General features: G+C 32.4%; 6 protein-coding genes across 6 annotated transcripts; 4 read left to right on the forward strand and 2 right to left on the reverse strand.

Annotated features, from left to right (window-relative positions):
* Positions 1 to 1,607: 1,607 nt before the first annotated feature.
* On the forward strand, positions 1,608 to 2,075 carry GO595_010733 (Myb-like DNA-binding domain containing protein; the record flags this gene model as incomplete). Its single annotated transcript, XM_067913444.1, has 1 exon — positions 1,608 to 2,075. The coding sequence occupies one exon, from the start codon at positions 1,608 to 1,610 to the stop codon at positions 2,073 to 2,075; it is 468 nt and encodes a 155-aa protein (XP_067769471.1).
* Positions 2,076 to 2,541: 466 nt separating this feature from the next.
* GO595_010734 (uncharacterized protein) lies at positions 2,542 to 3,534 on the forward strand (the record flags this gene model as incomplete). Its single annotated transcript, XM_067913445.1, has 1 exon — positions 2,542 to 3,534. One exon carries the CDS (start codon positions 2,542 to 2,544, stop codon positions 3,532 to 3,534), a length of 993 nt encoding a protein of 330 aa, XP_067769472.1.
* Positions 3,535 to 3,796: 262 nt separating this feature from the next.
* Positions 3,797 to 7,177, reverse strand: GO595_010735 (serine/threonine-protein phosphatase 6 regulatory ankyrin repeat subunit B-like; the record flags this gene model as incomplete). Its single annotated transcript, XM_067913447.1, has 1 exon — positions 3,797 to 7,177. One exon carries the CDS (start codon positions 7,175 to 7,177, stop codon positions 3,797 to 3,799), a length of 3,381 nt encoding a protein of 1,126 aa, XP_067769473.1.
* A 1,017-nt stretch (positions 7,178 to 8,194) lies between these two features.
* On the reverse strand, positions 8,195 to 9,295 carry GO595_010736 (CMGC/MAPK/ERK7 protein kinase; the record flags this gene model as incomplete). Its single annotated transcript, XM_067913448.1, has 1 exon — positions 8,195 to 9,295. The coding sequence occupies one exon, from the start codon at positions 9,293 to 9,295 to the stop codon at positions 8,195 to 8,197; it is 1,101 nt and encodes a 366-aa protein (XP_067769474.1).
* A 633-nt stretch (positions 9,296 to 9,928) lies between these two features.
* On the forward strand, positions 9,929 to 11,068 carry GO595_010737 (Legume-like lectin family protein; the record flags this gene model as incomplete). Its single annotated transcript, XM_067913449.1, has 1 exon — positions 9,929 to 11,068. One exon carries the CDS (start codon positions 9,929 to 9,931, stop codon positions 11,066 to 11,068), a length of 1,140 nt encoding a protein of 379 aa, XP_067769475.1.
* A 530-nt stretch (positions 11,069 to 11,598) lies between these two features.
* GO595_010738 (Trafficking protein particle complex subunit 13) lies at positions 11,599 to 13,311 on the forward strand (the record flags this gene model as incomplete). The annotated part of the gene is made up of 1 exon (XM_067913450.1): positions 11,599 to 13,311. One exon carries the CDS (start codon positions 11,599 to 11,601, stop codon positions 13,309 to 13,311), a length of 1,713 nt encoding a protein of 570 aa, XP_067769476.1.
* Between the last annotated feature and the right edge of the window lie 758 nt (positions 13,312 to 14,069).

Raw genomic sequence — 14,069 nt, forward strand, 5'->3', positions numbered from 1 at the left:
GTAAATAAGCTTACATTTTGTCCTTCAAAGTATTGAACCAATAATGGAAAATTTTGATCAATTTGGATTTTAGCGAATTCTGTTTCAGATTCCGTGTCACTTTCTCGTAAGTGAGGCTTCTTTTTAAGGCTTGGCCTTTCTGGACTTTTGTAATTGCTTTTCATGTGTTTTCAAGAATCAGTTCCCCTTTAGGAGAACAAATCCAAGAAACCGTTAAATAGAGACCGTTTAATAAAAGATTTCTCGAAATTAATTTAGAAATTAAAAAACCGATTGAATCCTGTAATGAATTCGAACAAAAATGATAATACAATAAAGCAAAAAGAAATAAAAATGATTTGTTTTAAAACGCATTATGAAAATAATTGAACAATTATTATTTAAAAGAATACACATTGTTTTTTTAGAACAATCTAATCAAGGAATGGTGAAATATTTATTCAAAATTCATGGGGAAATTTAATCAAAACTTTTTTTGAAGTTTATCGTTTATCGAGATTAATTCGAATGTTGCAAGCAAATTCACAATACTCAATAATTCTGGATGCTTTATGCTCGTTTCAAATCTTCTCGATATTTTATTCCATAGAACTACTTGCATTCAATCACGATCTTTGGGATTGAAGCCACTAAACAGTTATGAAATTATTATTTTTTTGCCGCTTGTTTTCTTTTAGTTTTGATTTAGATAATCAGGCATTTCGCTCATGAAAATCCTCAACTCCTCCTCACAATCATCGAAGATGCATTTTCAACAACATTTAATCGTTTTGAGTCAATTTTGGAGAAAAAAAACTGAGAAGTTTTTGGCCGTTTGATTATGTGTTGTCTTCTGAGATTCAGAGGCCAACTCTCACAACCAATAACTAGTTATTAAAATTGAGTGCTTGATGGTTTCAAACTGTTTTATCAACCAAAATAATAAACAATAAAGTATTCAAAATCATTTTTATTATCTTGGAATTCATCAGACATTTTCCCATCATGAAACATAATTTTCATCAAAATTAATAAAAAAAAACATATTTAAAACATAAGATGTTTATTAAAATAATTGACAAAAGTTGTTGATCATATGAAAATATCAATAATATTTTTTGTAAGATAAGTTTAGAAAATATTTTTGACATAGAAGAGTTATCAAGGAAATCGGATAATGTTGGTTGATGTAAGAATAGAAAAATTCAAGTTGAACTGACCAATTTTAATAAAGTGCATCAGCGTAGGTCTGGTATGTTTTAGATTTTTTTAAAACAATCAAAGAAGAAAAGGATTAACAGAATTAACATGTTTTAATTATGAAATTTAGTTAAATTTTATGATTTTGAAAAAGATAACAAATGATTTTAAAAACATCAACACATCTATTTAGCATATTATATTTTAGTTATATTACCATTCATAAAACACAAACATTTTGTTTTAATTGTTGGATGTTGTAAAACTAAACTTAAGTCCTGCTTTTGAATACTTATCCAACTTTTTTTGAATGGATCACAGTTTCTAAGTTATTCCTATTCAATTTTGAAAAGGAGCATCTATGATTCCAAATCTCGTCATAGGTGCTCATTCAATTAGAATCTGACAAAATCAAATCACAAATCATTATGAGCACGACACCAAAAAAGAACCATAGAAACCAATTCACACCAACTGAAGACGTGTTGCTTAAGCTCATCATCTCACAGATTGGAACAAGCAATTGGCAAGCTGTTGCTCAAAGAATTGGAAATCGTACCGCTAGACAATGTCGTGACAGGTGGAACCATTATTTATCGCCATATACAAACCTTTCTGAATGGACACCAGAAGAAGATGCAATTTTGTTAGAAAATTATAAACTACTAGGTCCAAAATGGGGTAAAATTGCAAGCTTTTTCCCAGGAAGAACTGATGTAAGCACAAGGAACAGATGTTGCAAACTCCTTAGAAAACAGAACGCCATGGCAAATAATGTTAATCCTCCTTACCAATTTGAAAATGAAGTTTCTTCAAAACCAAAGGTTGTTCTTCCTGGAATATCATCCCTTCCTTTCCAGGACTTTATGTTTCCACAACCTCTTTTTGTTTGTTAAGTAAAACAGATTTTTTGGAAAACTGTCGTGTCAAAACCGCCCTCCAATTCAAAATACGTTTATTTTCCTAAAATAACGATACAGAGGTTTTGCGATTCAATTCATTCTATCGTCAAAATATCGTTTATATCACCGATAGAATCCTTAAAATAACGGTCAACAAGGTAAATTATAATTATAATTGATTCATCCAAATATTCCAACGTTCTTCTTAGGTGGCTATAACCCTTTGTCGCACCTTAACCTCCCTGAGGAGGTCAAAAAGGAATTTGTAAAACTTCAAAATGTAACATTTGATATGGCTTGTAAATATGATCTAACTCAATATCTTCAAGTAATAACCACATTTTCAACGCCAAATAATTTCCTTGATATTTTGGAAGGACTTTCATCGTTACGTACTGTATTAGACCCAGCTCAAAAACTATTTGAAAGAACAATTCAAGCCATGTGTTCAACACAAGAAATGCAAACAAAGTTTTTTGAAATCTGTTCTACCTCTGGTTCTTTTGGAGAATTACATTGCTCTCCTCTTAGTCTTTGCCAATCACTTTTATATTGTGGTTTAGCCAAATCTTATCTTCATTACCTTGATGGCAAGACTCTCTCTGATTCTGAGGTATTTTTTCTTCATAATCTTAAAACCAATTCACCCGATATTTTCCAAGAAGATACCACTGCTGTTTTACAATACAAAGCCAAACTAAATCAAATACGATCACTTATTGAGTCCACACGAGTTCCATGTTACTATCCTATTGTTACCAATTCCGATTCTACTGATCCTCGTGTCACCAAATTTGGAGGACGTGTTCCATATATAAAACCATTCATCCCGACATGTGGCGGGTGTGAGCAGCCATTTGCGTTAATCTTTTCTTTGTACATTGGAACTCTTCCAGATGAAATCAAAAGTTATTTCCCAGCTAATGATCACGATTGTGTTATCATATGCTATGGCTGTCCCAACAACGAATGTTGGTATGAGTACAATCAAATAATAATTGCGAAACCAAATGAGTTACAATACGCAAATGATAATCCTTCGCGTGTGTTTAATGAGCCGCGAACAATCACTGGTTGGCGCAAAGACACAATGACAATAAAATCATCAGAGAATATGCGGGATTTGCATCCCGAATTAAACGAATGGGAACTGTATCTCGTCGATGAATGCAATAATGCGCCTCAGCAATTCACTGGCTTTCCAACGTTGGAACAGCTGCAGCAGATGGCGCTGGTGTTCCCAAATCAGGTTCCACTCGACAGAGAGAACGGAACTTATTTGGGCGGATACCCGAAATTCGTGCAGGATGTGATGCAGCCGCAGGACGAAGTGCTGCTGATGGAAATGGAGCACTCGGAAGCAGCAAAATTCGATTGGGGCGACGGAGGAACTGCGCAGGTTTGGCTGAACAAAAAATTCTGCGCGTTGCATTTGACTGCCGCTTCTTGTTAAGATTTGATGAAAATCATTTTGTGTTTTGATAAGTTTTAATGGATAATGCAAATTCTTTTTGTGTTAAAAATAAATTTAAAATATCGAATTAATACGTTAAATATTAAGAAATTATTTTATTTAATTCATTATATGAAAAACAGAAACAATTTGAATATGCTCAATGATAATTATCTTTTTATAAAAATAATATGAAATGAAATAAAATTGTGAAATTAACGATAACAAAATGTTTAATAAATCAACGTATAGAAAACAACATTTACACAAACAAGTCACTGATTACTTCCAATTTTTGGCCTTTGTTAACTTTGACAGTTTGGAAGTCGAAATTGATTAACAAATTATCACTTCCCGATTTTTTCATTATTTTTATTCCTTCTTTCGCCAGGCTTTCGATTATTTTCGTTTTCGCTTCGTTTTTATCCGAACAATGGACAACAAACGTATGTGAATGAACACATTTCGTTTCTTCCCCAACCCAAGAAACATAACAAAACTCAACTCCGTCGTTGGACTCTAAGTCTGCCTCATTTGTGGTTTGAAGTTTGTCAATGTCAGATCGCCATCTATTTCTTTCGAAGTTTGCCGATGAGCCCTTTGGTGGCGAAAACTTAAGCAACAGACTTCCAAAGGGTGCATATAACATCACGGATTCCATTCCATATTCAGATGCGAAATCCCATAATACTTCAGATGTCCTACATGAAAACTTGAGCTTGAACTTGTCACTGGTCTTTTGGATACCAAAGAGAATTGTCTTTTGGAACAAAATGATTGCGATTTTTGGATTACTGAAGAAACTATCCATACTACTTCCAAATGGTCTAAAATGTGTTATATGGATTGATCCTGTTTGCATTTGGTAGGTCTTTAATCCCCAGCTAGCTGACGTAGATATGATTGATCCTTCGTTTTCGGCAAATTTTGGCTTATTATAAGATTTCTTCTCAAATTGACCACGACATAAAAGAACATCATTTAAGATAAATGGTGTGCTCTTGTCTTTGATGGTAGTCTTCAAACGAATCGATCGAAGCTCTTTTTGTGACTCAGTGATAAGCTTCTTCTCTGTGATCGTTCTGCCAATATTTGAGAACTTTATATGAGCTTTTTGCAAGAGAGGAAAATCGGGGTGCCCCGAATCCGTTGCGCTAATAATTGCTTTGATTAATTCAGGATAATAAGTAAATTGTTGTGTTGGAACAATCATTGCATCATCAAAGCTGAGCTTTTGATGACCACTATGTTGACTAAGTACAGGTGCTAAAGTTTTGGAAGCTCTAATGTTTGATATAGTAACTGTATAAGAAGAAGCGATTTCAAGTAATGGTAGAAATGCATCAGCGAAATATAATAGAAATGGACCAATTGTTGTGGAAGTCTTTAAGCCAGCAAATATTTTTTGGAATCTTTGACGGAATAAGGTAAGTAAACGATGCATGTATTTAACTTCATACATGTACTTTTGTGTTTCTAAATCATTACCAAACAATTTTTCATTCTTAGAAATACATCCTAAAATAGGTACAGCATTATCTTGAATTGAAAGTAATTCATATATTGCACTTGCGCGTTTTTCTGGTATTTTTAGATAATCAGCAATTTCTTTTTGTTCATTTTCCTTTGAAAAGATTGTGACAATAGGCTCAATTAAAAGATTTGCTCCATTTTCAACCAATATTTTAACTACGTCAATGTTTCCTGTAAGTATAGCATGATGAATTGGTGAAAGATTATTTGAATCTTCTAATGATGGATTAGCTTTATAATTTATTAACTGTTTAACGCATGCTGTAATTTCATCAGGCTTTAAATCTTTTTGCTTGATCACATAGCTAATTAATGGAGTTCCATTAATATCAAAAACATTTGGTGAATAACCTTTTTCATGATGTTGAACTATTTCTTTAACAGTGACATGTGATGTGAAAATTGGTAACTGTTGGAATTTTGATAGAAAATGTGAACAGTTATATTCAAAATGTTTTGATGAAAGTTCGAGTGGAGTTTGATCGTCGATATCTTTTTGAGAAAGAAACTTTTTGAATTGCGCGTCATCTAACAAAGGAATTAACTTTTGTAATGTCTCCAAATTGTTGTGTTCAACAGATGAATGTAAAATATTTTGATTTTTAGAATTAAGTGCTTCTATATTAGCGCCATTTTCAATAAGGAATTTAAAGTTTTCTTCAAATTTTTCGGAAGAATTTTGCATTAACAAATGTAATGATGTTTCACCAAGTGCATTCTTTGAGTTAACATCAATTTTAAGATCAGTTACACTCGATTTAATACTTTCTGTTTGATTATAAATTGCTGAATGATGCAAAAAATTATTTCCCATTTGATCGATTGAATTTGATATATTTGGAATTAATTCCAAAAGTTTAACTCGTATTGCGTTTGTTTTATTTGTTAATGTATCAAATAGCAAATATTTAGTGTTTTGAATTCCTGTTAATATTTCTTGTTCGATAAAAGATTTAAATATATCTTCATAACCTTTTTGAATAATGATATGAAAACATTCTTCATAATCAGGTTCATATTCGATGACCTTTTTGCCTTTTTGCTTCCTCACCATTGCTTTCGTAAGTTGTAAGTGATTAGTATTGAGTGCATTCCAGAGTAACGACTTCCCATTTTGAAGTTGACCGTTTGTAAACGGTTCGTCGGTGTAAACTAAGTCAAAAAGTGCCTCAGAAACTGAATCGTCATGCGAAATCAGAAGGGATGAAATCTCAAGGGAATCCTCACTGATATCGGGTTTGGGCTTAACGATGGAACGAATGATCATAGGATTTTTGTTAGTCAAAGCACATAATAGAACAGTTCGACCACGTGAATCTCTTTTTGATAAATCTGGACTCGAATGATCTATCAGAAGAGAAAATGCAGACGCATTACCTAGCAAGGCACAATAGTGAAATGCTGTTGTGGTTCCTGTGAAAAAATTGGGATTGGCTCCAATGTCAAGTAATGCTGATATTGCTGCTAAACTATTTTCATTTATCGCGTAAATGAGAGGAGTCATTTGGAAAGAGTCAACAACATCTGCAAACTTTCCAGTATAATTTTTGATGAAATTGACATTATTTTCTGCTGCAGCTTTATGCAATTCTGATGGTGAAAAGCACTTACCGGTAACCATCCATTGCGTAGAGCGCTTAACAACATCGTTAATGAGTGTTGTAGATGCTTTTTTAACAGATGCATTATTTGCATATAACAATTCAACAACTTGTGCCGACTTCGCAAGTTCGATCGGTGACTTCTCTGTTTTGTTTACAATTGCTTTAAGGTCAAGATCAAATATTTTTTCTTTCATTTTTTTATTGTGAGCAACAATTGCTTTTAGGAAGTCTAATTTGTCACTAAGAACAACATGATGAATGATGCCAAGACCTTCTTCGTCTATTGTGTTGGTGGATGAAGCGGGAAGATATTCAATAAATATTTTAAAAGCATCTATAGAATTGTTTTGTATGCAAAGCCTAGCAACCTTAACACAGTTATCTATTGAATATTGCAAGGTAGGGTAATTATTGAATAATATTTTGAGTCCTTCTGCATAATTCGTTTGACACGCTAATTGAATCGAATTTATACCATTCTCATCTTCAACAAGCGGCGATGCCATATTTTCTATTAGTGCAGAAATTGCTATTTGATTTTTATTTTGAATTGCAATGAATAATGGTGTTCTTAATTGTGAATCTGTCATATCTAAATATACGAATCCTTGTAATAGAACATCCCATTTTGTAAAACTTGCGTTTGCTGCAAGAATATGAAGAAGGTTTTGTTTTTTATCATCAAATAAATAATCTAGTCCATAAGTTGTCGTAAAAATGCTTTCTATTTGTTGCTGCAATTGATTTGTACTCATGTTTAAACAAGCATCCAAGATTGTTGAAATGTTTGCTTCATTATAGTCTTCCATTTTTTAATCAATTAAAAAGTTTCATCAACGATACGATCTTTGTAAAACTAACCGTAAAACTCACTGAAAACAGAGCGCCCTGTAAGAAAAAGCAATTTTTAGCCGCCATTTGTCATAACGTATCTTCCAAATGTAAAAAGTGACACATATGAAAAATGTGTTTTTATCGTTTGTGTTAAGTTATAACTTTTCCATTCAAGAATACATAAAAATTCCGCATTATTCCAAATATTTTTTTAGAATATGCGCCTTAGAACTGTTGGAAAACATTTATGTCATTCTTCTGATTTCCATTTTTTTCCTTTTTTTATAGATTAAATCAAATATTAGTTTACCCTTGATAAGGGTAATCAATTTATGAATGACATTTATTTGTTAAATTGAAATCTTATACTGAATATGAGGTATTTTTTGGTATTCATTGAAAGTTTGCATATTTAATTACGAATAGAGGAAATAATACTGGAAAACAATCAGTACAGGAATGGAATGGTTTAAAAAATCAAACATTTATAAATGTTTTGCAATACGATGTGTTGTAAATGCACTAGCTTCAATGATTAAACAGTTTCATCAAAAAGAATTTTGCTTTGGATTGAATGATACAAACATGGAGAGGTCAAATTTGGCAACATCAAAAATGTTAATACAATTTCTTTAATAATCAAATCAAATTTTAATATTTCAAATCGCCACATTACGAAATATTTATATCTAATGGTATGTTGATGGCACTTTTTCTGGTAAGTGTGCTGGTTCTCCAGTTAGTTTGGTCAACACTTCGTGGTAAAGTCTGTTTCTGTAGTCTTTCACCATGTATCTCTTATTGTCTGATAAGCTGAGCTTTATTGGTTCGCCAGTGAGCGCTTCCAGCTCTGGGTTTCTAAACTGTGCCACAAATGGGTGATTAATTGCTTGTTCAACATTCATTCTTAAGTCTGGGTTAAACACAAGAAGCTTCTGAATGAAGTCTATTGTGTCTGCGTCGGCTAATGGAAGCTTCTGATGGAGTGTTATATGAGGTTGTGTATATGTGAGATTTGATATCATTGTTTCGGCAAAGTCAGATCGCATGGATTTGATGTCTGATTGACTAGGAGGCCCTGTAAGTGCTACAACTTTCTCCATTTGATCAAGTGTGGATGTGCCCGGAAATAACGGTCGCCCGCTATAGAGCTCGGCAACAATGCAACCTATTGCCCACATGTCAACGCCCTCGTTGTAGTTATTAGAACCTATAATAAGCTCAGGGGCTCTGTACCAACGGGTGGAAACATACTCAGTGAGAACTGCTTGTCCAATATTCCCTTCTGATAATGTTCGGGCTAATCCAAAATCACAAAGCTTAACTGATGAGTCTGAGTTGATTAAGAGATTGGATGGCTTGAGGTCTCGATGGATAAGATGTCGAGAATGAAGGTATTTAATGGCAACAAGAAGTTGATATGTAATGTAACGCTTATGAACATCTTGTAAGATGTTGGCTCGAATAACACTATGAACGTCACTTTCTAAAAGTTCAAAAATGACATATAAGTCAAGATTATTAACAGCTTTGTATACATTAAGAATATTGACAATATTAGGGTGTGGTGTAACTTGCCTTAAAAAGGTTATTTCGCGGTATGTTCTTTGCGCATCTGTTGCATTACGAAATGCGCCAAAAATTTTTTTCAAAGCAACAATGTTGTGGGTAACTTTGTCCATAACTTTCCATACAACGCCATATGCTCCCTTGCCAATTTTGTGGAGCACTTCGTATCTTTGTAGTACATGTTTATCGATTCGCTCTATATCGTTGGTTCTGTACGCCATTTGGGCTAAAAAGAGGTTTATTTGAAATATTACAACTTTTTGAATATTGGAACGTATTTTCCTTTGAAAATATCAAATAAAAATGTTCATTGAATTTTCAACTTTTAAATTGCACGGAAAATGGGTAAACGATCATATTGTATTCAAATTTCCCAGGTAAGACACGTTTTCAGTCAAAATATTATTTCATGAATTACCTTTTATAATCCTCTTTTAATGTGTAAAAACAATGAGGTATAGAATTTCACACACTTTGGCGAAGACAAATATCTTCAATTTTTCGTTTAGAATTTTGAATCTTCACTGATATATCTTCCAAAAATATTCTAGTTTCAGATGATGGGGTTTGCGAATAATTATATGCCCGTCTATTACTTTCTATTTCTTTTTTAATTTACGAAAATTACAGATATTAATAAATTTGACATCCTCAAACATTTTTTTATTTCCGAAGGGCACCCTGAATTGTAGCACTTTTTGCATATGAACTTTGTTTTATTCTGCTTCATTACTTATTCTCTTTCATTAAATTATAGCTTAGTTCCACCATTCATATTTACTGATAATGGAAATAATGAAATTGGAAATTGGTCTCTCAGGGGTTCTTGTATCAATATTAAAAATTATCTTCAAATGACATTAAAATATCCTTATGTAAGTGGTGGAATTTGTCAAAGACTCCCAACTTACGCAAAGAATTGGGTTTTTGAAGCTGAAATAATTTCAACTGCTAAAAGTGGTAATGGATTTCTTTTCTTTTACACACAAGAATTATGCACAGAAGAATTACTTGGATTCCACGGTATAGCACTTTGGATTAATCCAGGAATTCCAGGAAACAATGTTTATTTAATCAATGGAGCTGGAGATCCAATTAAAATATCTACACTTTCTCCAGTTTGTCACATTTCCACAACCAGCAAAACTCAAATTCGTATTAAGAAAGTTAACGACACAATAACTGTTGATTCGAAACCAACAAATAGCAAAGAATACAAAATTTGCACAACAAGCAAAATTTCAAATCTCGTTGAAAAAGGATACTTTTCGCTATTTGCTTCGAACAATGAAACCTGTTCTGATAATCGCCTCTTCAATGTTAAAGTTGATCTTTTGAGTCCACCCCAACAACCGCCGAACGATGAGTCTTCTATCGTAAACCGCAAATATCTCAGAAACGCATACTTTACGCAAAAAGAGAAAAAGTCTCAACGCCGCTTGGCGCTGATGCCAATCTCGAAGGTATACATCGACAAGATCAAAAAATCCAATGGCAAATTCGACCGGCGTCCATCTGAAGATTTTTCCAATTCATTCTTTGTGATTGGAGAAACTGTTAATCGTTCAAAGCTTTCAATATCAGCAGAAACCATCAACACCTTACTTGCACCGAAGGTACGAATGCAACTTCAAGCAATTTTATTGTTCGCGAAGATTGTTTCAAAAGAGCTCCCAGAAATGAAAAGAATGGTCAATGATCTATTGAAAAGAACTTCGTATAACCTCACTGACATTGCCCATGACATTGCTATCCAAATGAACAACATTAAATCTGATGCAATCAATTATGCCAAGAAAACCGTTGTTCCAAATATTGACATAGACAACGTTCTGGAGGCTGTACAGAATGTTAAAAATGAAGCAGTTGGCAATTCATCGAATTTCTTGAAAGATTACATTTTGGAAATAATATGTGCCATAGAGTTCGTTGGATACATCTTGTTTTTCATCCACCAGAGCATAAAAACAAGAAACTTCAAAAAACGGAATTAGATCAATGTTTGTGTATTAAATTTTTTATTTAATATAATTTTTTTTGGCAAATTTGATTATATTTTTTTCAATTGGTTTTAGTCAAAATGAAAATCAAAGCTTATTATTTTCGGTCTTTTTTGATGTAAACCAACATCTCCTTGTATAAAATTTGATCGATGATGCTCACGCCGTGTGAGGAATTTCTCATGAATACTCCTAATAAATTTTCATTTGAACTTATTGATGATGATTTAGTTTTGACTGTTTTTGCTTCCATTGAATTTGTAGAATTTATATAATAAGATATGGCTGAGTAAATATTTCCCAAGAAACAATAATTCCACTCTTCATATGGTCTTTGAAAGATGACATTAATAACCGCCAGTCAAGTTTGTTCAAATTAACTTCCTCGATCATTGAATTTTCAGAATGATTTACCTGTCAATTGTTCAATTAGTTCATTTGAACAAAAACAATGTGTATTCAATCCGTTTTTTTCGATTAGAGCCGCTTTTGTATGATTTATTTTTATGACTTTTGTCAAAATAATGATTCTCCCGTTTTTAGCACAAGCATTGTCTCAATCATCTTATCACAAATCTCAAATGCAAAGCTTATCTGCCCAATTTGATGTAAGCTGGTCAGTATTGTCTGGCAATAGCATCAAATCATCTAAACTCTCTAATGCATTTTTTCAGGCAAATAATGATCGTCCTTTAAATAATCATTTAAGAAAACCTCTTGCAACAGATAGTAAATGGGAAGCAAATGATCAAATGCGAGTAGATGTTGTAGGTGATGGTATAGCCTTTACTGGTAATGTATGGTATACCTCTTCTTCAAATGGTTTGTTTAAAAATAGTATGTTTTCAGGAGGAGTGACTTTCTCTGGAGGGACATATTATGTTATTACTTGCTTCTATCCTACTGCACTAATAACTGACACACGTCAAAATGGCGAAGCAACAATGAAAGCTTTAGATTTCATGTTTGGTCAATCAAGCACAATTCAATCCAATACAAACACAGTAACTGTATCACTTTCTCGGAAAATGGCTCGTTTGTATTTAACAATTCAATTTGACACAACACAAATCACATCACAGACGCTTTCAGAGTATACTTTATATATTAGTGGTTTAAAGCATGATGGAAATTATTACAATGATGGAAGAGCGGCTGTTAATTCAGATGCATCTATTATTAATAATTGGAACATTACAAATATTTGCACTGCTAATACAATATCTCAAACCATTGAATGTAAAATGACATTATTTCCACAAGAATTAGCAAATGGAATAACGTTATCTGTTGTCCGATATGGACATTCTGTAGATGAAGTAATTCAAATTGCTTCTTTGGATTCTGGCTATATATATGAATGCGATATTACTATGGATTTGATAACTTTAACTTTTACGAAGTCAAATACATTTTCTCATACATTTACATCATCAAATACATTTTCGAATACTTTTACACAATCAAATACATTTTCAAATACAAATACGTTTTCACAGTCAAATACATTTACTCAGTCAAATACATTCACTAAATCGAATTCATTTTCTAACACATTTACCTTATCAAACACGTTCACACAATCAAATACATACTCAAACACATTTACATTATCTAATACATTCACAGAATCAAACACATTTTCGCATACATTTACTGAATCGAATACATTTACAATATCAAATACATTTTCAAATTCATATACATTTTCTATGTCAAATACATTTACAGAAACATTAAAGTTTAATGAACAATATACGTATTCCATAACTATAACATATTCTATTGTATTTGAAGAGACTCATAGTATGACACAGATGTTATCTGATACATTTACATTAATGAATTATAACTCAACTTATTCATATACCAACACATTACTCATAGTTTATCAATATATTGTTGTTAAATATCCAACGTATTATCCAATATATTCACAATTTTATATGATTATGCCAATAGACAACAATACATACGAAAATAATAATAATACAGCTACAATAATAATCGTAGTCGTATGTATAGTTGTAGTTGTTCTGATCATATGTTTAGTTGTCATTTTATATATTCGTCACCAAAGAAACAAAATACAGCAAACAGAAATGGCCGAAAGTGTCGACGCGGAATATGGAGTAGAAACTGAAACAACGAATGATTACACTGCAACTAAATTGAATCATATTTTAGATGACCCATTTGCAGATGATTTTATGGAAGATAATCGTGTACGCATCTAGTGACTTAAATAGTTTTACGAAAACTTGTTTCCGACTTATGTTTAATGAAATGTTTTGGTCTGGACTCGTAAAGCAGAGAACTCAAAAAGTGGCTATTGCTAACTGTTCTCAAACGATGGAAATTTCAGAATGACGATGGCTTTTTTCTGTGGAAAACAGTTTCCTGATCATTTGGTTTGTCTATCTTTTGTCCGCGGATTTTTGCCACTAACAGTATCATGCTGAATGACATATGTGAAAGCGTTATCGCCAATGAAACAGAAGTAGAGAGATGGAACAGAGAAATTTCTTTGGTACCTAACATTATTAATTATAATTAAATGAAACGCCGATTTGAAATGTTTTTTAATTGAATCAAGAGCAAAACCAAAGTTGGCAAACCTGAAACAAGTTTGCTGCACCTGATTTACTAGAAAATGAGTTTTGTGAGGTCATAGAACATTTTGAAGATATGGCAAACGATCATATGTATTGAATTATTTTTTTTTTCGTGTAATTTATCGTCAGATATTTGAAACGAAATCTCTTTTCACTTCACTTACCAAATGGAAGTGCTCAAGACACTCGAACACGTAATATTCAGTCTAAAAGATGAAAATATTGAGTTATCAGTTCAAGAAACCATGAAAATATCCGATATTAATTGTTCATATTTATTTAATCTCATAATTTCCATCTTAGTTTACCATGCATTTATTGCACAAATAACATCAGCTAATACATGTTTAAAATATTTGGAAGTAATTCAAGCCAAAGAA

Source organism: Histomonas meleagridis (assembly GCF_020186115.1).
Source record: "Histomonas meleagridis strain 2922-C6/04-10x chromosome Unknown scaffold_61, whole genome shotgun sequence".
NCBI lineage: Eukaryota > Parabasalia > Tritrichomonadida > Dientamoebidae > Histomonas > Histomonas meleagridis.